Raw genomic sequence first — 25,305 nt, 5'->3', positions numbered from 1 at the left:
TTCTTTTAATATTAGAAATGATTAGCTTTTGGCACAATATTGTTGTCTTTTTTTACTTTATTTTTATTGTTGACATTATTACAGGTACCCCATATCTCTCCCCGCCCCCCACTTTGCCCACCTCCACTCAGCCCCGGCCTCCCGTTCCCTGTGGCCATCACCACACGGTTGTCTGTGTCTGTGGGTTTTGCATATATGCATATTGCATCCGTGCAGTCACAAGAGTTAAAAGTTCCTTCTTTTTATGGCCACGTAGTATTCCATTGTGTAAATGTACGAACATCTGTTTAACCACTCACCTACTGATGGGCACTTGCATTATTTCCAGATCTTGGCTATTGTGAATAATACTTCAGTGAACATATTGGTGCATATATTCTTTCAAATTGGTGTTTGAAATTCTTAGGCTATATTCCCAGAAGTGGGATTGCTGGGTCAAAATAAGAGTTCCAGTTTCCGTCTTTTGAGCAAACTTTGTGCTGTTTTCTACAGTAGCTGCACCAGGTGTGCATTCCTCATTTTTTCTTAAAGCTTTTATTGTGCTTTTAAAGTTTTTTTAATATATTGTGTATATATTGTTTATAAAAAATACAGAGTAACAAGAAAAAATTACCCCTGACCTTAATAATAATCAGACATAATCATTGTTCATTTTGGTGTATGAACTTTCGGTCTATATTTTTTCATAAATATACTTGTACGCTTAGAGATTATGAAAATAGAATCATAGTGTACTTACTATTCATAGCTCTGCTTTTTACACTGAATGATATATCATGTAGTGCTTTATTATATTGATGTGCAATAGTTTAATCAATTCTTTACAGTTAGATTTAGACAGTTTGTGCTTTTTCCTGTCGGAAATAGTGTGTAGTGAGCAGATGGTATATACATATCTAAGTGTGACATATTTTTAAGACTTTGGATGTATGCTGCCAGATTGTTGGCTAGAAACACTGCTGTGTATAGCGTACCCTAACAGTTTATGTGAGGCCTGATCCCTCATGAACACTGGCTTGTGTCACTTTGAAAAATGGTAAAGCTACAAAAATTAGTACCACCATCCTTTTTTTAAAATACAAGTAGGATTACTTCAAATTTTATATTTTTTTCATTTAGTATAGTATGAACATATTAACAAGACAGTAAATTTACACCTACCACATTATTTTTAGTGACTGTTCAGAGTTTCATTATATAAATATGCCATAGTATACTTAGCTTATTCATTCTTGTTTGATATATAAGCTATTTCAAATTTTTAAGTTATATATAGTGCTTTGATATACATCCTTGATCATTGTTTTTTGTTAAATTCTTAGAAAAACAATTTTTCTAGATCAAAAAGATGTGCACATTTTAAAGGCTTTTGCTATATGATCTTAGCCTAATCTGATAGGAAAATAATCATATTTTATTGTTTTAATTTGTATTCATTGAATTTACTAATGAGATTTACTGATCTTTTTTAAATCAATTTGGCTAATTGGATAATTACATCCTGTGGCCATTCTTCTGTGGTAACAAGAGTTTGTGTTACATCATATTCTGTGAGGTCCATATATCTGATTACTTATTCTGTGTGCCATTAGGTTCTGGAAGACTCCAGTTATTTCAATGTAATGATGTACACGACACTTTTTTTAAAAGGCTCATGTGATAGTTTCCTCATATGTATACTTTTTATAGCAGTGCTTTTATGATGATCCCTTTGGTTAAATGAATAGGCTGTGCAGCCTCAGAACTACTAGCATTCATGACCATTCATTCTGCTCTTGGACCTTTTACCAAGAGAGAGTTCTTGACTATCATTCTTTCATATAGGCTTTTAGCATATTTAACATATATTCACACATTCTTTGGACTTGTCATTATTTGCATCCTTAGACTTTTTTCCTTATCTTTTTTTTTTCAAAATCTAACAGTTAATACATTTTTTAAATTGTTTTACTCTTTTAATTAGTTTCAAGAGTAAACTGGAGCTTAAGATCATGATCAAAAGAATGTAGCGCAGTTGCTGAGCCCGCCCAGTCTTTGCCTGTGAGATCTACACTGCCACTAGCATCCCTGCTGATAGTGAACTGCGATTCTCTTGTGATTTTTTTGACTCATAGATTATATAGAATTATTCTTCGACTATAATTGTAAAATATGCTGGGTGACTGATTGATACTAAAGTCAGGATAAGCGTGGCGCATCCGAGAAGAGTTTTTTTATTGGATTATGTGTGCATATGCTTAAAAATTTTTTTTTTCAGTACCTAATATTGAAAACCTACTATGGCTAGTCTTGTGCAGGAATTTTCCAGATAAGTGAGAGCTGTCTATATGTTAAACCTGAATAGAACTGGCAAGTGACCTTTTTTGTCTTTCATGAATAGCACTTGACCTGCAACAGTGTGGCCTCACCAATGAAGGAGCAAAGATTTTACTAAAGGCCCTTGAAACCAACGGAACTTTGGTCATTCTGGATATAAGAAAAAATCCACTTGTTGGTATGTCTCCATTTTTTTTTTTTTTAATGAACAAAAAACAAAGCAAAAAATATAGTCATGTATTGACAGTTCTTAAAACCTAATGTGTTTACCTTCCCAATCTTACGCTTATCTAATACAAAGTCTTACCCTCATAGGACTTACATTCTAGTGGAGGAGTTCAGATATAAATGAGTAAACAGAGAAGCAGTATAATTTCATATAGTAATAAGTGCAAAAATACCTAAAGGTAAGGAGACTGAGAGGGGCACGTAGGACTAGATTAGGTCTAGTCCTCTATTGGAGAAGTGACATTTGAGTGGAGAAGACCTGAGTGGTGAGGGGGCAGTGGGGAAGCACATTCCAGGACAGGAGAGCAATGAGTACATGGGCACATGGGTGGCAGAGTGGATGGAGTATGTGAGGAAAAATGAGGAGGCCAACATGGCCAGAGCACTGAGTGAGGGAGAGCATGGTATGCTGTGACGTCAGGGGGCTGGCCTTGAGGGTCTTGAAGGCCAGAGTAAGGATATGGATCGTTCTAAAGGAGCAAAGTTTTGAGCTGGAAAAAGGCATGATCTGGAAAGTGTGTGAGTAAGATCACGCTGGTGTAGATACTAGACTTGTGGAGGGATAAAGAAGTGGAACAGGGAGACCAGGTAGAAGACTACCATAGTGGTCCAAATACAAGATGGTTATGGCTGTTCTTAGGGTGGAAAGTTGGAACTGTTGAAAAGTCATTGAATTCACATTGTATTTTGAGGATGTAGATAACAGGACTTGGAGATAAATTAGGTGTGGGATATGAAGGAAATGGTAATAAAGAAACAAGTCCCAGATGATTGTGTGCAACTGGGTATTATTAGTTACTGAGAAGAAGGGGGCTGAAGAGAAGAGCAGATCTGAAGGAATATCAGGACTTTGGTTTGATTTTCAGGTGCCCTTAGGTATCTAATCTAATTGTCTGGACAGTTCCTAGACTCTGCCTTCTGTCCAAAGGTATCCAAAATGTTTAGATTTGACCTTTGCTGCTGCCAAAATAGTAGTCATCAAGGGGTAGTATGTGAGGTAACATCCTTTCTTGTGAAGTTTTTGAGGGAGGAATACTCAAAGGCAGTAATAGGTATACAATTACGTTATAGGATTTAATTTTATTATTCAAATACATTGGTCTCCATTTTCCCACCACCACTTTCCCTGGCCCCACCCACCCCCACCTCCCATCCTCAATTCTTCCCCACTTTGGTTTTGTCCATGGGTGAGGGTTTTATATTTAATTTTATGGGAAAAGCAATAATTGGATGGCTTTTGTTTTTAAGTGGTAATAGCCATTTTTTGGGAAATAATTGCTATAATTTCAATTTATTTTATTTTAGATCATTCTGTGATGAAAGCAGTTATCAAAAAAGTTCTCCAGAATGGAAGGAGTGCCAAGTCAGAGGTATAATATGGTTTACTTCTTAGGCAAAAATGTCTCTTTTATTGATTGTTTTTCTTCTTTATCTAATGAAATAAAATTATCAAGATGGTTTCTGCCATCTTAAATTTTTAGTCAAATGAAATGGCTTTTCTGTTTTTGAAATATTGTGTGAATCTTTAATTTGGGGTCTCAGAAATGCAGATTGTAAACTTTTAATTTAGAATATCTTAATTTCAAATTAAGATCAAACCCTCATAAATTACCCTTATCTGAAATGGAGTATTTATTATTACTCTTCCAGTATCAGTGGATAACTTCTCCATCAGTGAAGGAACAATTCAAAACTACTAAACAGAAAAGGAAAACTATAATTCTTGGAAGTGGTCGAAAAGGAAAAGCTACTATTCGAATTGGTAACCCTTTTTATGTTGGCATTTTTATACTGCTAGAGCTTAATACCCTTTATGTATACTGGTATCCTAAAATTTAAGTCTCTTCTCATAATATGGTATTCATGATAACAACCAATATTAACTACATGTGTATTAGGATGACTATAATTGTTCCAATATGATCATGAGAATTTGTAGACTGTAGAAATAGTGAGTTTAAGCAGGAGATGCTAATATTTTCATTTTTTTAAATTAACTAATTTTCTTGTTTGTGCTTCATAAAAAGTGTGTTAGTTTGAACATGCTTCCTGCTTGATGATTATTTCTAATACTTTGCCATTGAAATTTGGGGTGCACTTTGATGACAATTTTAGCATTGATGTTTTTGAATGGTGATTTTTTTTAATAATTATTCTTTTGTGCTATAAGAGACAAAATTTCTTCCAAGTTCTAGTTTTACCTCTTAATCTCTTCTTCCTTAGATATTCCTATGTAAAGTTGTTAAGTGAGGTTACACCTTGTTTCTTTCAGTGATTTAAAAAAAAAACAACATAAGAGTATATATAATTCCTTTAAAAGAATGCTGCAAACAAGTTTATTGATCCTAAATGGAACATTGTAGAAAAACATCCTTTAAATTTTTGTTACAATTTATATTTAATTTTTCAAATAATACTTAGTTCTGAATTTTTTAATTAAACCTAAAATTTTGTGTCCAAACATAATTTTAAAAATCTTATGAAACCCTTGAACAGTGGCATAAGTTCACATTCTTCTCAACATATAAATTTGATGTAATTCAGTTCTTATATTTTTGTATCATTTCTAAAAACACCTTTTATTTCTAGAGCAAGTATCTTTAGTTACAAATATCTTTTTTGTGTATGTGATAAGAATGAATGGCAGAATGGAATTAGTTAAACAAACTCTAATATGAACCTGACCCTTTGTTGACAGTAAGTTTACATTTTGAAACAGTAAAACCATAAGGTATATTTTTTTAAAAAGTGAAGTAATTTTTTATGTTTATAGTCTGTCAATTTTATAGAAGGTTTTTGATGACTTTAATTATGTACCAGGTACATGAAGATCACCAAACAATTACCAACACATAATCTTTTTTTTGGATGCTACCTGAAAAAAAATTTTTATAGTGAAATGTTTGTTTATTTATTTGTTTATAAATATATACCCCATTCCTATTTTAAGGTCAGGGAAGTAATGATTAGTTCTGAACAATGGTATGTTCTGTTTTGTTGTGACTCAGTAGACTCAAGATAGAGTTTTCATTGACTGGTCTATTGGTTTGCTTATTTATTTATTTATTTTTGTAATTTTTTTTTCTATTATAGTTTACATTCAGTATTATTTTGTTTTAGTTTCAGGTGTACAGCATAGTGGTCAAACAATCATATACTTTACAAAGTGTCTGCCCTGATATTTCTAGTGCCCACCTGGTACCATACATAGTCATTACAATATTACTGACTGCATTCCCCATGCTGTACATTTTCAGAGCCAAGATTATTTTGTAACTATCAATCTGTACTTGAATCCCTTCACCTTTTTCACCCAGTCCCCTAACTCCTCCCTGCTCTGGCAACCAAGTCTCTTCTCTGTGTCTATGAGTCTGTTTCTGTTTTGTTTTTTCATTTATATTGTTTTTTAGATTCCACATATAAGTGAAATCATATGGTATTTGTCTTTTCCTGACTGACTGACTTCACTTAGTGTAATACCATTGGTCCATCCATGCTATTGCAAATAGTAGGATTTCTTTCTTTTTTATGGCCAAGTAACATTCCATTATATATACGTACCACAGCTTTTTTAATCTACTTATCTGTTGATGGGTACTTGGTTTGCTTTCATAGTTTAGCTGTTGTAAATAATGCCACAGCAAACATAGAAGTACAATGTAGTCTTCCAAATCTTAGTGGTTTGAATTTCTTTGGATATATACCCAGCAGTGGGATCACTGGGTCATAAGGCAGTTCCATTTTTAATTTCTAAGGGAACCTCTATAGTGTTTTCCATAGTGGCTGCAGCAGTCTGCATTCCCACGAACAGTGCACGAGGGTTCCCGTTTCTCTTCATTCTCACCAACACTTGGTGTTTGTTGATTTATTGTTGATAGCCATTCTGACAGATGTGGGGCAGTATCTCATTGTTGTTTGAATTTGCATTTCTCTGATGAATAGTGACAATGAGCACTTGGTCATGACTATTGGCCATCTGTATTATTCCTCTTTGGAGGAATGTCTATTCCGGTTCTTTGCCCATTTTTTTGTTTTGCTTGATCCTCAACTGATGACCTTTTTTTCATTGCTTTTAGAGAGAGAGAGAGAGAGAAAGAGAGAGGAGGTTCCAAGAGAGGGGAAGGGAGGGAGAAAAAGATGGAGAGAAACATTGATGTGAGAGAAACATCATTTGGTTGCTTCCCATTTGTGCCCATCTGGGGACCAAACCTGCATAGTCATGCATAGTCACATGCCCTGACCACAAATGAATCCATGACCTTTCAGTTATGTGTGGCAATGCCCAATGAACTGAGCCACACAAGCCAGGGCTTTGCCCAGTTTTTAATTGAATTGTTTGGTTTGGCGGGGGGTTTGTACTTAGTTGTATGAGTTCTTTATAAACTTTAGATAGTAACCCCTTATCAGATTGTTGATGGTTTTCTTTGCTCTGCAAAAACTGTTTAGTTTGATGTAGTTCTATTTATTTTTTTATTTTGTTTCTTTTGCCCAAGGAGATATATTAAAAAGTATATTACTAAGAGAGATGTCCAAGATTTTACTCCCTATGTTTTTTTCCTAGAAATTTTATGGTTTTGAGTCTTATATTTAAGTCTTTAATCCATTTTGCGTTTATTATTGTGTATGGTGTAAGAAAGTGGTCTAGTGTTATTTCTTTCACATATATCTGTCCAATTTTTCCAATAGCATTTATTGCATAACCTGTCTTTACCCCACTGTTTGTCTTGTATACTTTGTCAAATATTAATTAATCATATAGGCGTGGGTTTATTTCTGGGCTCTCTATTCTGTTCTCTTGAACTTTGTGTCTGTTTTTATGCCGTGACATGCTGTTTTGATTACCATGGCCTTATAGAATTCAGTGCTACCTGAAATTTTTAAAAATTGTTTTTTGACTTAACACCACTGAACTGTACACTTAAAAATGGTTAAGATGATAAATTTTATGTTAGGTGTATTTGACCACAATTTTTTTTTAAGATGTTTAAAGATTTTTGCTTAGGTTTTATGAAGATATTGATTTTGTATAAAAATGGAAATAAAAACAGAAAGCACTGTTAATTCCATTATACTATTAAGCAATGTTTACATTTTCATTTTTTCCTCCTTTTACCCTTAAACGTAATTCCACATTGCTTAAATACAGTTGGCCATTCTTTTGTTTACTCTATGTTAAATTGAAATTTTATATGATTTCTAGTTATACTTTTTAATGAGTTCACAAGGTTTCATTGAGTTGGTTAATTTTTTTAATTGGTGAAAAATTGGAAATAACCTAAATATTAAATAATTTTTTCAATGTCTTCGTAAATACAAGTTTTTCTTTTACTATTAAAAAGTTTGTGTTTTTGATTCTCCATTAATTAACTTGTTTAGTCAAAGATATATTAAATAGTAGTTGTTGAGGGTTTTGTTAAATCCAAAGAAATCTTTTGATTTGCCTACCAATTTTAATTTCAGAACAGTGATACTTTAGTCAAATCGAATATACAAAAAAGTTGAAATCTGAGCTATCACACTAATTACATATTAATATTAAAAGTTTATATTATGTGTAAAGATTCTTAAGGTAACTAAGTTCATGTTTTCATATATTAGAGGTAGAAATATATACATAAAATACTTATATATTAAAAATATTAGGAATTCTACAATTTTAGTACCTGGAAGTGTAACATGGCATCATGGAATGAGAATAAAACAATTAAAAAGTTTTTTCTTACTTATCATGATTAAACAAAGTGGAACTATGGCAAGTTTATGAGCTCACTGAGCTATTTTACGAGTAATTTTATTTCTTAGGCCTTTTTTTGTTTTTTGGGGTTTTTTTGTATTTGCCTCAGTTATTTGGAGACATAGGGGTAAGCCACATCAGTGTCTGGCTATCTACTTAGATCCACCTGAGGTTAAGGGTTAAAGAATTGTGTTAATTGTGTCACATTCCTATTGTAATACCATGAGCAGAAAGAAAATAGGAACTTTTATTAGAATTTTTTTTTCCTAACAAGATAAATATAAATTCTTTTTATTTTAATTATAAATGTTTGCATACTTTTCTGAAATTAAAGGAAAAGTGTACACATGCAAACCACATACACACAAACATTATTAGAGGGTAATTAATTTTAAAAAACATAATACAGTAATATGAACTGAGCTGCTATATAGTTTCAGAGATAATGTAAAATTTATCCAGAGAAATCACACAGGATCATGTGATTATCAATAAGGTACACTACATGAAATATTTGTCCTGTATTAATGACATATACTTTATTTTACATGCTATCCTAATGTTGCTAAAGTAGATCTTCTGGAGTAAAATAGATTTGAAGGATAAATACAACTATTTAACAAACCTACTGAACTTCTTTACAGTGAGCGTGAAAATATTTAAATGTGTGTTTTAATATATGGTTTGTTCTAAATGAAGTATTAACATGTAGTCTAGTTTTTGCTACCAAATACTTCATATAAAGATAATTGACTCTGGCATTGAAATGTTGGGTAAGTTTCTACATTTCACTCTTTTACCCAGTGGGTTTTATTTCTTTTGTGTTTTCTACATGAAACCAAATGAGCAATGAAGGTCAACAGACTTATAGAAGAGTAACATTGATTATACCACCCAGGAATTTTCAGTCTTGTAACTTTGATAATTTTTGCATAGAAAAATTAATCTTAAATTAAAATTTTGGTCTGCTTCAGGAAATTCTGTTTGGCAGGAGTCATGGATGTATCTTTCACTGACTTTGAGATTCAAATCCTAAGATTCAGTAAACTGAGTGTCTCTGCATGGTACATAAGATATATCATGTATAATTTTTCATTTCTTAATATATTTTTATCTACCTTTGCATATTCTGCCCATTTCATGTATCTTAGTAAAAATATTAACATGTTACCATAGAGGAGTTATATTTTTAAACATTTCTGGCTTATTATTTAAAAACATTTTTACAAAATGACCCTGTCTCTAATGGCCTTGGCATCATTTTTAAGTGCTGTTTGTATTCTTTTAAAGGTGTGGTAATTGCTCTGTAGACCTTGAGTGCATCTTGAGTATTTTAATGCTTTCTCAAACATAGGATTGGCTACAAAGAAACCCGTAAATAATGGAAGGAAACACTGCCTTAGTAAAGAATATTATGCTCCTGAACCTCTACCACCTGGCGTGTCTGGCTTCCTGCCATGGCGTACTGCAGAACGTGCAAAAAGGAACAGGTACTTTTATTCCCTATCTTTAATTGTTGAGAATTTTTTATTTTGACACTTCTATTATGTGGGAGGTCTCTGGCTGTTTCTATATTGATAAAGAGAACTCAACACTATGGTTTCTGTCTAAGGCACCTGTAAGGAAGAAAAACTAAAGGTAATTATAATTGGGAGTTTAAAGTTATTCCTTGAGTGTCAAAACAGATGCAACCCAGAGGGAGTCAAGAGGAGACTAAAATTATCTCTGATGTGCAAGTGAGGAAGGTTTCATTAAAGGCTAGTGTCGTTCAGCCAAGCCCTGGGGCACAGAAGTAGGACTTGGGAAATATAGTAATGGAAAAAAAAGACATTTTAAGCCTGGAAATAGTTTAGTGCAGAGTGGATAACAAGTATAGATCAGTCTTAATCTAACTCAGTCAACTAATATAAGTCATTTTAGTGAATCACTGTGGATTTAACTAGTTTTATCTGCTAATAGTGATTTTTGTCATAGAAGTGTAAAAGTCTTTTAAAATTGTTGAACTATATATAATTTTAGACTTGTTAGTGAATTAGATTACTAGAAATTATTTTCAGATGCCTTGGTAGTATTCAAGAAATTGAGGGTTGACAATTGCTTAGGACAACAGAGAACATTGATTTTAAACAGGACTTGAAGTAGATACATTGTAAAATAATAAATTGATCATGTGTAATGATCAATTATACATTGTAGTCTCCACTGGACCACTGATTATACTTTTTTACAAATGATAATGTGAATTGTCATTGTATAAACTATAGTGCTGAGGCCTCAGCCTTTACACATTAGCTTTATAACTTAGTGGTTCTATATTTTATCCTTGAGAGACTTAGAAATCTTAAGTCCATGAGGAATATAATGAGGAATAGTAAATTAGAGAATCATTGATATTACCAGTTAAAAAAGTAAGACTGGAGAGTTCAGTCATCCTGAACATAGGAACTGTAGGTGCATCTCTGCAGCTGAGTTATCACAAAGCCAATCTGCTAAATTCTGTCAATTCTCTTCATGGCAGAGCCTGTCAGGTCCTAATTTTGACCTTATTTATTTTTATACAAAATTCTAAGTGGATATTGTACGTAATCCTAATGAGTTTTATTAACTAGGGTTAACTGATGATGTATTCGCATTAAAATATAATTTAATTTGTTGCTATTTCTTTAGGGGTTTTCCATTGATCAAAACTCGTGATGTATATAATCAGTTGCAGGTATGTAATTATCATAATATATCAGAGACTGAAGTGGGAAAGGTGGAAGCTCATGCTCGTTGCTTTTTAAATCAAACAGAACCTTAAAAGAAACATTGCCCTCCCTGAAATGAATTTATTTAAAACTTCAGGTCACTCTCCCAATGCCATGTTGTAGTTGTGTGGCTCTGGCACACACTGGCAGCCTTGTGGTTTCATCTGTAAAGAAGGAAGCCATTTCTTTAGTCTGTAAATCAGCTGTCACCCAGTGAAATGAACGTGACTGCCATTACTGACCCAGTATGTGGAGCTGTCATACTCAAGAATTTCCTTATGTTTTCAAGAAATGTTGTCTGGGTGCTGTATAAGTTCCAAATCCTAAAGCCAAAATAAAGCAAAAAATCCCCAAGCCTCTGCTCTCTCCTAATGCTTCTCCCTCTCTCACCAAGACCACGCACATTTCCTGTCATGCTGCCGCATGATCTTAGGGCAAACGAGTCCTCAGTGTCAGGTTCTCTTTCCCTGTTACCCGGGGAGACTGCGTTGTTGCTCCGAAAGAGAGAGCGCTCCCGGGGTAGAGACGAGAGCGCCCTGGTGTCAGGGCCGCCCCTGCGCGCCAGGACAAGTGCTCGCCTCGTCCCACCGTGGGGATCTGCCTGCACTTCAGGGTTCCTGCTTGTGGTGGAAATGATGTCTTAGTGACTTGTGCCCTGTGCACTGATGTAACCCCAGCACACTTTGTTTTGATCTCTACACTTTTCATGGAGTTGTGACCAGGTCCATTTTTTAAATTTTGGAAATACTGTACTGAACAACATTCCAGTGGCAGTGAAACTTGACAGAAGAGTTGTATTAGTATTACAAAAGTTTTGGCTTAAGGATGTTGAGAAGATGAGACTTTGAATGGGTTACTCTTAGTTATGAATGGGTATGTGATTTTAAAATTCTAGTGTTTGGCTTTCTAATTAATTTTAATTCTTCTTTATCAGTCCCCTCCTGATGGACTTTCCTTCTAAAACGACACTTTCTTTCTGACTTTGTGTCTAATGGTGGAGAATAAAGTTCTCATCTGCAGTAAAAAGTCGATCTGAGAAAAAATGTTTACCCTGGCCCCTCTGTGGCTTATGTGGTATTTAATGAAATAATATGGACAATTGTAAATGTTAATCCTAACCATGTACAACAGAATTCTGTACAGTAACACAGCAAAAATAAGTTCCTGTCATTTTTCTTTGTCATTGCTTATTTTAGACTAAGGGGCAATGAAAGACATTTATAAATAATAACTTGACAACTCAGATCACTTTTTAAAATTTTTTATTTATTTATTGACTTCAGAGAGACCTTGCTGCTCACCTACCCGCTGCACCTATTGGTTGAGTCTAGCATGTGCCCTGACTGGGGATCAAACCCACAACATTGATGTATTGGGATGATGCTCTAACCAACTGAGCTACCCAGCCAGGGTCAGATCACTTTTCTTAAATGTCTTTTAATATTTGGTAGCTGGTTTATGTCATTTCTTAAACTTCTTGACTTGTTTCTTCAAGCAATTAGATTTTCCTGTGACTGTGACAGTAGAGAGTCCTTCCTCCTCAGAAATCGAAGAGGTCGATGATTCTTCAGAAAGTGTTCATGAAGAGCCTGAGAAAACCAGTTTAAAACAAGAAGCATTACAGGTACAGAGTTACCGCTTTCCAGATGGAGAGGCAACTAAGGCAGCTCGTGTGAGGCGTCTCTTTTCCCCTCCATGGCCTCCCTTTGAACGATTCCTTAGCTTAGACCAAGGGGAAAGATGCACATTTGAACTCTAAGAAATGAAAACCAAAACATGCCATCAATAATATATTTTCCTTCCCTTAGAACCATAGAATATACCAGATTTAGGGTGAATCTTAATGACCATAAGGTAAATGCTGAGAAATTGAGTTCTGAATGAATGTAGTCAGCTGATTCAGCATTCTTGTTTTACAAATCAGGAAATCGACTATTTCAGCCAAACTCTCTTTCTATAAAAGGATTTGATGTCTAGCAGAAGTTGAAAAAAAAGTTTTGATGTTCATATTCTCCTTTCCTAAAATAAAAAAACCTACATTATATTGCCCAATAAACCTGACATCTAATGTCATTTCATAGGTCTGTTTGTGTGGATAGAAAGGAAAAATTGATTTTTATGACAAAATTTTTGCACCTCAAAAATACTGTATTTTATTTCAACTTTAATGCAGAGTTGATAATTTGTAAACAATGGAAACATCATTGGGGGTTACCTTGTCTTTTGGTGCTACACAATCCACATTTAATTTTTCAAAAATGTTTTAATATGATTAGCTTTAAAACTTGACACATTTAAAGCTAGTTGTCCCATTAGGACTACAGAAATTACTGTATGATTTTCAAAAAAGAAATCCAGAGTTTTGTTTTTTAAGTTAAAACTAATGATGATAATATAGAAGTTTTAGGATAAATACTTAGAAAATTATGAAACGTTTGAGTGGCAGGAATCTTGAGCATGTAAAATTATCCCGTTTATCTTATAAATGAACACTTACAAGTTGTAGCCCTTAAATGGTTTATTCTAAGTTGCAGAACAAAGACACAGCTCTAGCAGGGGTATCCAGCCTGCAGCCCACAGGCTGCTTGAGGCCCAGGATGGTTCTGAATGCGGGCCAACACTAAATCGTAACTGTACTTAAAACCCTTTTTTTTTTTTTTGGCTCATCAGTTTTCATTACTGTTTGTATATTTAATGTGTGGCCCAAGAAAACTCTTCCTCCAGTGTGACCCAGAGATACCAAAAGGTTGGACACCCCTGCACCTAGAGTGTCTAATCCCCATTCCTTGTGATTTTAGATGGGTTGTATTCATTTCCTTCACCGAGTGACTAGAAGATTGTATTTAGAAAAGTGATTACAGGCATTAGGGAAGACCAGCAAGACTAGAAACTATAACAAGGAAATAGCTAATTTAATAGCGTGAGGACCATTCCAGTTCCCAGATATCCGTCATTAAGAGTTAAAAATTAAGTAAACTATATATATTTATAGAGTGGAAAAACTACAAAGGAATAAAATTGAATGAACTAGAACTACAGGCAACAGTATGGATGAATTTTTAAAACCAATGTTGAGTGAATTAAATAAGATATAAAAGACTGCATACACTATGCTTCTCTTTACATAAAGTTAGAAGTTGGTAAAGCTAAACTGTATTGTTAGGTATGTGTGTATGGAAAGGATATGACTGTTGAGAGATGAGGTTAGTTAGTATTGAACCCTGAAAGGAGGAGAGGGGCTTATAATGGGCAAAAAATGTGAGGGATATTTGAGATGCTGACAAGTCTTACTTACAGACTTGAATGATAGTTAATAAAATTATTCTCTTTATTTGTCACACTGACAATTTTGTTCTTTGCACTTTTCAGTATTCATATATGTTACCGTTGAAAACCTGCTTAAAGAAACGGTTGCCTCTAGAGAGCTGGATGTGTGAGTGGGATGAAACTACAGTTGACCCTTAAATAGCATGGGGTTTGGGGGTGCCTACCACTTGCACAAGTCAAATATTCCAGTATAACTTAAGTTGGTCTTCCACAGAGTTACACAGATTCCCAACCACCAGTTGACCCTGGAACAACTCAGGTTTAAACTGTGCCTGTCAATTGAAAATCATGTTAGGTGGACCCACACAGTTCAAACCTGAGTTGTTCCAAGGTCAACTGCTTATTTTAAGCCCTTTGCTACTGTTTGCATTCACATGTTCATCATTAAGCATTAATTGAACATATTTTATGGACCAAGCACTGTTATAAATTTTACATATGTGTTAACTCATGTAATTCTCATAAGAGTGCTATGATGTGGAAGCTTACCTTTATTTTATAGATGATTAAATTGAGGCCAAGAGTTTCTGAACTTGTCCAAGGTTAAATAGCCAAGGATTAGGGCCAGGATTTTGCCCCAGAGAATTTGAATTTTTTAGATATAATCTAAAAGAGAAATTACAGGGAAAGAAAGGCACATTTAAGGAAGATAGCAAGTTTTCACCCATCCAGATAGAAAAAACACACATTGTCTTCCACACACATAAACCTTGTACTGGCCTTTTCCTTATTCAGCAGTTATTTATTGTCTGCTTTGTGTTAGGCACATGTGCTCGGGATAAAGGCTTAAAAATACACTCCCTTCCCTTAAATATCTTGCACTTTAAGCGAAGAAGTGAGCCAACAGTTATACCAGAGGTTATATACCAAGTTATACATTGTTATTAACAGTATAAAATCTTAGAAATCTCGGAAAACAGTTTGTAGATAGATACCACAGCGCCTTAAAAATGTTCACATGCTTCTATCTCAAACTCATTTTTATTGATTTATTTCATTAAAGTTATGCTAAATACTAAAAAAAATCCTTCATGCATATAAATAATTATTTTGTCTTATAATATTGAAAAATTGTGAAGAATTTAAGTATTTAACCATAAAAGATTGATTAACGTGGACCGATAAACCCTCTCTATGGAATGTTTTGTGTTCCTCTTAAAAATGTCAAGGTTATGGATCCCCTGATTATATAAGAAATGATTGATTCAATGTTAAATGGAAAAAAACTTGAACATAAAGCATGATATACAGTATGATGGGAGCTTTGTTCCAGAAAAATATCTACTAGCCAATGAATAGCAGGGAGGAAGGAGAGCACATGACAGGAAGAAAGTAATAGGATATCTAGCACTTTCCTTTCTGATAATTTGGTTCCATATTTTCTTTTAAACAACGTGAATTACTTTGTATGAGGAGGGTACACTTTTTCATAAAAATTCTACCTTATGTTCTAATTCCCTCCAGCAGAGGGAGACACTGTTTAATGTAATTGAACTTGGATGTGCTTTTTAGAACTGGTTAAAAATGGAGTATTTTAGTCTACTGTCTCTGATTGTGGTATGGTTTGTTTGGGGTTTTCTGAAAACATTTTTATTGAGGTATAATATATACAGCAGAGTGCTCAAATCATAATTATAAGCACAGTAAATTTTTACATATGCATACACTCATATCACTCCTATCAAGACAAAAACATTTACAGCTTTTCAAAAGGCTCCCTTGCTTATCTTCTCCAATCAATATACTCTCCTTCTCCAAAGGTGGCCTCCATTCTGACTTCTTTCGCGTGATGGGTTTTTTTTATTTGCTTTTTTTTTTTTTTTAGAATCTCTATGAAATAGTTTTAAGTATTGAAAATACTGTATACATGATAGAGAAATTTTGCAATTTTTCCCCTTTTTTCCTCATTTAAAAATTGGCTAGCTTTAACTGGTAATGAAACATTGAAAAACTTGAAGTTATTAGATAAACAGTACTATGACATCATGTTGGTAGATAAACCTTTGCCCACATCTTTGATGAATTCCTTAGGGTAAATTCCTGGACATAGGATTGTTGGTGTGCACTAAAAATTACTCTCCAGAAAGTAGCGTCAGTTTTCCTCTCCTAGTGATGGCATATGAGAGTTCGCTCCCTCACCCCGCGCACGCGTGCGCACACGCACACACACACTCAGGATGCCATGCTGTTTTATCATCCAGAGGCCCTGGAGAACACTCTACTTCCGAGCTCATTCAGCCCAGTGGCATAATTCACTTTCTGCAGTTGTGAGACAGAGTTTCCCCCATTTGATAGGAAAGCTTGCTAACATTTGGAGGACAATCTTCACTCCTAGAGATCTTCCTGTATCCTTCGCCACAGCCTTGTACATCATCAAAGTCAGCAACAGAATTTTCCTCTTGTCTCTTTTGTACTTCAGGTCTTCTTGAGGAAGAGCCAGGTCTCTTTTAGTGGACAGCTATGTTCACCCAGAATAATCTCCCTATTTTAAAATTAACTGATTTGGGGAACTTTAAATACACCTGCAAAATGCCTTTACTGTGGCAGCTAGGTTAGTGCTTGATTAAGTAACTGGGAGATTTGTGTACTTCAGGGGTAGGAATCTCAGGGGCTCTCTTGGAGTGGTCTGTACCACAAGTAGCATCCCCCACTTCCAGGATCTAAGTGTCTTAGTTCTTGGAGTATTGGTGAGGGAGTTTACCAATGTCCATTCTATTTTATTGACTTCAGTAGATAGAAAAGTTACCACTTGGGTGAAAAAGAGTGAATGGCACCCATCTTCCTGAGTTCAAACGTGGCCCTACTACTTAATTAATGATGTGACCTTGGGCAGGCTGCTGCTACTCTACTCTCTGCCTTCGCTTTCTCATCACCACCAGAGAGTGGGAGTTAAATAAATCCTTAACTTTCTAATTGGTAACTAATTTTACTATGATGGTATGATATTACAAGTAATGGTCTATAACCCTGAAATCCAAGTTCACTTCCAGCTCTGCCTACAAATCCTTGGTGAGATCTGTAGCTGGGAAGACTTGAGGATACCGTACTGTGACTAGTTTATAATACGTACTCTATTTCTTCACACCAGGAAAAGCTGGAGGTGTGCCTAAAGCAGTTAAAGGAGGAAAGAGTAATAAGGCTCAAGGCTGACAAACGAGTCAGTGAGGTAAACTGGTGTTTTTTATACTTTGGAGAGTTGTTTGGCTTTATTTGATTTTATTTTAAAGCATATACATAGTTTGTAAACTTTAAAATTAATATATTGCAAATTGGTTGTACTGTATAAACATTTGTATCTACTTACAGTTAGCGGTCATATGATCTATATTCCAGAAAGCATATTTTTAAAAATGTAAAAATCTTAGGGTTTTTTTGTGTGGGTGCTTTTTTGTGACTTTATTTTTTGTTCATGATGTTTTGATTCAACAAAGCATTTACTAAGCTTATACTATATATACAGTGACATAAAAGACTTCTACTGACAGTGAATTAGGAAAGTGACTCATTTAAATAAATAAGTATAAATTATTGGGAAATTGCTAAGAATACAGTGAAAGAAAAATATATGAGAATTACATTTGGCCAATGTGCATGAAAGCAAGGCATAAGCTATGAAAAGTTCTATATATTACTACAAAATAAGCATAAGGAAGAATTTCATAAAGTACATACACTGGATTGGAGGACACTTATTCAATAAATACTGAGTACCTGCTTATATAAGACAAAAGATGTATCATGAACAAATGGCCTTTCTGAGAAATATTAGAATTGGGCTTATATGTGGTTTTAGATTGAACAGATGATGAGGGGAGGCTTGCGGGAGGGAGTAAATATTTTTAATAAGCCAAGGAGAATATTGGTAATCATACAGTTAATAAATTGGGTATGGCTTAGGACTTTTAAATTTACACAATATTTTTCTGATTAAAATTAACCTTTAACATTCAACAGAGTTGTATTATGCCTTGTTGAAATTTGACTCTGTATTTTATTTTCTAATTCAAGGGAACCCTTAAGCAGCTAATTTTCTAATGTAAGTGAGGACCCTTTGTGAATTTAACCAGCTAGAAATGTGATCTTTTGAAAGATCATTAATAAAACAACAACTGTTTTATTTATACACCACCTAAGTGTTATATAAGAAACGTTGTTAGGCGGCTCTGAGTTTTTATCATGTCTTTTACTGGTGGAGAGTTAGATTAATTACAAATTAATTGCATTTTTAAATGTTTTTATTTAACTTTTTTTTTAAGACAGAGAAAATCATGTCAGACATTTTCAATCTTCTTTTATAGCTGGAACATGAAAATGCCCAGTTAAGAAATATAAATTTCTCTTTGTCTGAAGCCCTTCATGCACAGTCATTGACAAGCATGATCCTGGATGATGAAGGTGTTTTGGGCAGCATTGAGAATTCTTTTCAGAAGTTCCATGCTTTCTTGGATCTCCTTAAGGATGCGGGGTTAGTTAATTTCTCTCCATGCCATTCATCTCTTCACAACCAATTGGTAGTTTGCTGAGGAACGGGAGCAATTTTCATTACTTCCATGGTCATATTTAGTGTGTAATTGTACGTAATGTACTAAATTTGAGGAATTAAACTTTAAAAGAAATGCAAAATTGTAAGCCGCCTTTGGTAAAGAGTCCATTATAAAAGAGTGACCTACATATAGAATAATTAGTAAGTATAGTTTTTGGTCAAGACAAAGGTAATTTTAATTGAAAATATTTTGAAAGGCAGGAATTTCCCTACCTTTTACTCAGTTGGAAAGAGAGAATTGGATGTTGATAATTGATGGTGTAATATTTTGTTGGCAAATGGGTTGGTGCTGGGAAGGATACATTCTGGGAACCTGTAGGAAAGAAAGGTGGTAAAGAAGTGTGGGGAGGGGAGAGAGGTGAGAGACCGAGGACCAGGTGCGTGGTAGATGCTGCTAGTGAGAGAGTGTTTAAAGTGGAGTGGTAATAGGTAAGGATATAAAATCAAATGGTAGTTAACACACTGGTAAGGGGAGGGAGATGCTGAACGGATTAGTGGTCCGAGAGCATGAATATGGAGAAGTGTGAGAATTCGGAAAGGATAGAGGCTTGTAACTTGGAGTAGGATATTGGCTTTTAGGATTATAGAAGTGTTTCATATTATAGGTATGGGGAAATCTAAGCTGCTCTTAGGTGACTATAATAACCATCGCCTTTTCCTCCTCTTGTCCAGGCTTGGGCAGCTTGCCACAATGGCTGGTATTGATTCATCAGATTTTCACTTACTAGGTCATCCCCAGCTGAATTCTACTCTTACTAGTCCACCTGAAGAAGAAAAGAAGGCACTTGAAGAAGAAAAACCAGAATCAACGCAGAATGCCCTAGGACAAATGCAAAATATCCAAGTAAGTGGACAGAATAAAACTTAATAATTGTAAGAGTGATTTGGAAAAAGAGTCACCAAGTCAGAGAAAAATAATAACAATCTTAGTTCACTTGGGAGCTAAAAGCATCTTTGGGATCCTTTCTAAATCTGAGATTAGTAAATTTGTGTCCATTTCATGATATCATTTGTTATATATAAGAAAACTGGAAGCTCTGTTGAAAATTTATGACTTAGATCAAACTACCCTCAGTGAAAGAAATGAAGCATTAGAGAAAATATTCCAAATTTTAAGTTGTGTAAATGTTTATTCTATTCATATTTCATCTAGGTATCTATTTGTATGCAGTCAGCTTACAATGAAGGAACACTAATGAAGGTACAAGTACTGATACAGATAACTACTTAAACATAAGTGATCCACCGATAGGCGATATGCTATAGTTAATCAGCCAGTTATGGGAATGCCAGGGGGAAACCTGCCTGCATGTCCTCGAGCCCTGCTGGGAGCTGCCGTCTCCCATCTCAGCCAGGCTCGGACTGTCGTGGGAACTGACGACTCGAGAACACAGTCTCTTCACAAATTGGATACTGCTTACATGTAGCTGGAGGATAGAAAAGAAATTAATTTTCTTAAGGAATAGGGTTTCATTACTGCTAATGAAGGAAAGGGAAATGGGTAATTACCCCAAACACAAAAGTCTGAAAATGTAGTGGACACAGCTTTGGATATAGCAAAGTTAAGTTGGGAATAACTTGGCAAGATATAACTAGAAAAAAAACTGGCTCCAAAATCTTGTAAATGATCAGTTGACTTCTTTGACAGTAAGGTCAGAATAACATTGAAATTTAGGACTCTGCTTTTTAATGGTTGGCTTTATTCAGTACTAAATTTTTGTCTTGCTTTTTTTTTTCCCCCTCCAGTTTCAGAAAATCACAGGTGATGCTAGAATTCCTTTGCCTCTCGACTCCTTGCACGTTCCAGTTTCTACTCAGGAGGCCTTAGAAACTTCCAAAGACAACTTGGGAGTACAAGTCACTGAACGGCGGCAGGAGCTGTTTGAAGAATTCATTGCTAGAACATGTTCTCCTTTAGCAGATGTGATTTCTGGACCTGAAAGTCAAAGAAAAGAAGACGAATTGTCTAGAAACAGCAGATCATCATCAGAGAAAATGACCAAAACAGGTGAATATACCAAAAAACACTCTGCTAAGAAACAACCTGGAAAGGACCTGCATTCCTGCTCTGACTCACCTGTAAACCAGAAAAGCAGAGGAATAGGGCAGAATAGCTCTTTGGTTAATGAACCAATTAAAAGTGAGTCTTTGAAAAAACACCTTTCTGTCAAGAAAGAAAACAGAATAGTGACTGTTTCATCCAAGACGAATAAAAGTAAACTCAAACTCTTAGAACGTTCTGAAAGTGATACTCTTGAATCTGATTTTGAATTTCAAGAAAGCATTCATACTCTATCACGCCTGACATAGGTCTGAATCTTTTGAAATTATGTTTTTGCCTTAAAATTTTAATAAATTTCTTACCTTTTCATTATGGAGTATGGTGTTTTAAATATAGGACTGGAGCCATTAGAAAAGATTGATCTATTCTTTTCATTATGATGAAACTTTTGGTGTTTATTTCCTTTTGATATTTTACACCATTCACTCAAGTATTTTGTGAGGACCTGATAGGTACAATACCATTTTAGGCTGTTCTTAGCAATGAACAAAACAAAGCCTTTACCTTTATGGAACTAATACTCTATGGAGTGAGAAAAAAAATTAGCAAAACAGGGTAAGGGGACTAGAAAGGGATGGGAGTGAATAAATGGAGCAGTTTTACCCTTTGGTTTAATGTGAACATATTATAAGTTTCATGGCCAAAAGCCATTGATATATCCTAATTCATAATATCCAGAGCAGCGTACGTTTACCAAGTGCTTAACCAGGCTTGTGAATTGCAGCAACAGCGTGGTAGGGAATTAGTATTTTGCCCACTGTATAGATGAGATGGCTGAGGAGACAGATGCTGTATGTTGCCCAAAGTTGCTCAGCTAGAATAAGTGTTAGAGCTGGGATTTGAATCAGTACCCATACTCTTAATCACTTTGTTATCCTGTTTCCTTGTTAAGAGAGACAATGTTACTCTTGTTAAAGAGTAACCTTTGTTACCTTGTTAAAGGTGACAATGAGAGAAAAGCCAGGGAGCACTAGAGTGCAGAAGAGTGGGCCTGGAAGCCTATCCCTTCCCCCAACTGAGTAGAATTTGTTTAAAGGCAGAATATATAACTGTGTGACACATGTCTGTGAACTAAATTATTTCTCTCTAGTAAAACATGTAGATGAGTTTTTAGTTCAACCAGACTAACTTGAAAGGTAAGATCAGAGACAAGCTGGAGTATCAGGTTTCTTCCAGAAAGTCCTGCCTGATTGTTATCAGAAGAGCTGCTAGAATACCATGAATGAATACTATGTAGTTCATCAATCATTAATTTAGTGTTATGGGAATAAAACAGTGAACAAGATGTAGTCTTGGCTGTTTAACAATAGAGAGAGGAGAAGACACACAAGCAGTTATCTTAATACAGCATATTACATTCTATGCAGAAAATCCTTAGGGAATTCAGCCAGTGTTTGGGGAATAGAGCTGTGGGGCAAAGAATGGTCGCCTAAAGAACTAATACCTAAGGTAAGTACTAAAAGACTGGTTGGAAACTGGCAAATAAGGTGATGAAGGGAAGGGATTCTCTGGGTACAGGGAACAGCGTAAGCCCAGGTACAGAGCCATGCGTGTGAGCGTGGTTTGCTTGGGAAACCACACCTACAAGTAGTTTAGAATTAGTGGGATGTCATCGGGCAGCAGCAAGCGATGCTCAAGTAGGCAGCAGGGAAAATGAGGTCTTAAAATCCACGTTGCATGGAGCTGGTTCTTCCTCAAGAAGAGTGAGCTCTAATGGGTAGGATAGAGGAAGGGAAATGACATGCTCCAGTTTGCATTTTAGATCATTAGCTTCAATATGGCAGACCAACTTGAAGCATGGAGATCCATTACTCCACACTCTTCTGAGGAGCATTGTTTTCTAAATGGAATTTAAACATCCCCACTTCCTCTCCTGTCCCTATTGAAAGGGTTCCATGGGCAAACATAAGGGAGACCCTGGCGCAAATAGTTAAGCAGTTTTCTTTACTACTCCTTGAGGTTGCTGTAGACTAACATTCATTCTGAATCTCGGAGACCGGCATATGGTATGTAGCCCTTCTCAAAATATATTAGATTATAGAATCTCTCGTAATAGAAGTGTCTTAACACCTGGTTCCACCAAATGCCAATTTGGTAAGTTCATAATTAGGCAACAGCAAGAGGGAATAAAGGTCTGAAATAAGGTTTAGGTGAAAGGAAGTAAGTTTGAATTTATTTAGGAAATAAAAAAAGCAAGACTCGGTTACGGGAAGTAAGAAGGCAGAGGCTGGACTCCCACTCGTGTCACTGAGATTGGGTGGTATTATCGTGGCTGGAAATGGGGAATAAAGAACTACACCAGGGAGAAGAGTTCTTTTTTGGACATGCTGAATTTTAAAGCACCTGTGGAATTCAGGAAATTGTGTAGATAACTGGACATGCATGTGAAGCCACTTACGTTTAAAATATTCAAATAATTTTACTATCATTTACAAATAAGCAGTAGTTAAAAATGTGAAAGTGGGTGGAATTGAAAAAGCTGTGGGGAATCAAGGAACTGATAGGTGGAGAAAGGATTCTGAGGAGAGGCGATAGAGTTTCAAGAAGGAGGAAGTAGATCGTGTTATGCTGCAGAACATGGAAGGATTTTGGCAGTAGGTTGCTGGTGAGAGCAGTTGAGTGATGTGGTGGCAGAGATGGCCAGGCAGCGCAGGAAGTTGAGGGGACGGACTGCCTGAGAGGAGGGGGAGTACAGTGGATACGGGCTACTCACGAGTTTGGATGGGATGAGGAAACAATTAGCTAAGAAAGTTTTTAGAATCAGAGGAACTTAAATTGTATAGGTTGAAAGGAACAGAACCAATTAAAGGAGATAATGAAAACGCTGAAGAGTGAGGCTCATCTCCGCAACAGGATCTCTGAGAAAGTGGGAGCTTGATACACAGGAATGCTCTAAAGAGAGGAAGAAAGATCAGAAGAGATGGGCATGTAGATTATTTGATTCCTCGGTAAATTTGAGGTGGCTCATCTGTATACGTTCAGTTGAAAATTATTAGATCAGTAATTTTAGAGAATTGGGGAAATACGGGCAAGAAACAAAACAGGGATAGGGTTCCCATTGCAAAACAATATAAAAAGGACTTTAACTCTTAAAGTTGGATGGATATTGGTAAATTTGGAGGGAAATAAAGGTGGGAAGAGGTAGAAATTAAATGAGTTCATGCTGATAGCCTCATTTTTCTTCAACCACGGAGTTGTAAGACATACATGCACACACAATTACATTTTTAAAGTTCTTTCATATTTTGCATGTATTTTATCAATCACTTGAAATCACTCCATTAAGATTTTGTGGCTTAATATATACAATATTAGCCCTTTGAATGATTGTTAAACTTTCAATACTAAAACTGGAGCAATATAATTGAAATACAGTATTTTCATTTGGGTTACAGAAGGTTACAAGTATGTACCTTTCCTGAGAGGTTGTTGGATACCTTTGCTGAGTGTTTACCAGAACATATGCAATCTACACAAATAAGGTGTCCTTGTTTTTACTTTTAACAGCATCAGGTGTGATACTATAGCAAGCAGCTTGTCATCTTACCATAAATCCACCCGTAATTACTAGTGACCAAAAATTACTATTGTATTCCTATCCTATAATCAATCTCATTTCAAATGAATAGTTACAGAATAATTCCAAATCTCAAGAAACTAACACTATTTTTCACAGAAGAGCAAGATAGGAGGTGATTAGTTTTTTAAAAGATTCTCATTATGAACTACATGCTGGAACTTATAATTTAACATGGATGACTGAACACATTCTTTTACTCTTCAAGAATCCCATTGAAGTGATTGGAGAAATATTAAAACTAAATAACAGAGCTGGGAAACCAGGAAATGAATACTGTGGAATGTTTAGAAGATAAAAAGCAGATGATTGAAGGATCACTTAATCAGAGAGTGGAACAGCTAAGCCTTTCCACGCCCTCTTTGAAGTACCTAATTCCAGAATTTGTCACCAGGCTAAGAAAGCAGTTCTCTTAAGAGGGAGTTCTGACACAGGAAACATGGAGAAAAATGGCACTCTCCAAAATGACTAAAGGAGAAACTGAAAATAAGTTACCCACACTCACACTCTGGCTATGGTCCCTTTGTAATCAACAGAGGCTAAAATGAAAATTAGAGTTTGTGCTCATTGAAAGAAAACCAGAATTCTCATTTGGCTGAGGAAAAGCATTCCACACTTTAGCCTTAGGCCCTCATCCATAGACATGGGCAGTCAAGAATCATCAAAATTGAAGGAAACCAGTAACATAAAATGAGACACCAAGTTAAAATATTAATTAATTTGTTCAAAGAATGTTGTTAGTAGCAGAACCAAGAAATTTCATAATATAAT

At 35.3% G+C, this 25,305-nt stretch overlaps 1 protein-coding gene across 1 annotated transcript in view; it reads left to right on the top strand.

Annotated features, from left to right (window-relative positions):
* CEP78 (centrosomal protein 78) overlaps positions 1-21,205 on the top strand; it is a 28,423-nt gene extending 7,218 nt beyond the window's left edge. Inside the window, exons 6-16 of the mRNA XM_054583258.1 lie at positions 2,381-2,494; positions 3,850-3,914; positions 4,195-4,306; positions 9,633-9,768; positions 10,946-10,991; positions 12,521-12,649; positions 17,441-17,518; positions 18,651-18,817; positions 19,568-19,739; positions 20,049-20,096; positions 20,642-21,205. Coding sequence (XP_054439233.1) covers positions 2,381-2,494; positions 3,850-3,914; positions 4,195-4,306; positions 9,633-9,768; positions 10,946-10,991; positions 12,521-12,649; positions 17,441-17,518; positions 18,651-18,817; positions 19,568-19,739; positions 20,049-20,096; positions 20,642-21,205 — 1,631 coding nt within the window. The remainder of the gene's footprint in view (positions 1-2,380; positions 2,495-3,849; positions 3,915-4,194; positions 4,307-9,632; positions 9,769-10,945; positions 10,992-12,520; positions 12,650-17,440; positions 17,519-18,650; positions 18,818-19,567; positions 19,740-20,048; positions 20,097-20,641) is intronic.
* The last annotated feature ends 4,100 nt before the right edge of the window (positions 21,206-25,305 follow it).

Source organism: Pteronotus mesoamericanus, unplaced genomic scaffold (assembly GCF_021234165.1).
Source record: "Pteronotus mesoamericanus isolate MK-2021 breed Mesoamerican mustached bat unplaced genomic scaffold, CSHL_Meso_final contig_73, whole genome shotgun sequence".
NCBI lineage: Eukaryota > Metazoa > Chordata > Mammalia > Chiroptera > Mormoopidae > Pteronotus > Pteronotus mesoamericanus.
The sequence above is the reverse complement of the archived record's forward strand: the minus strand, read 5'-3'. Positions and strand labels throughout refer to the sequence as shown.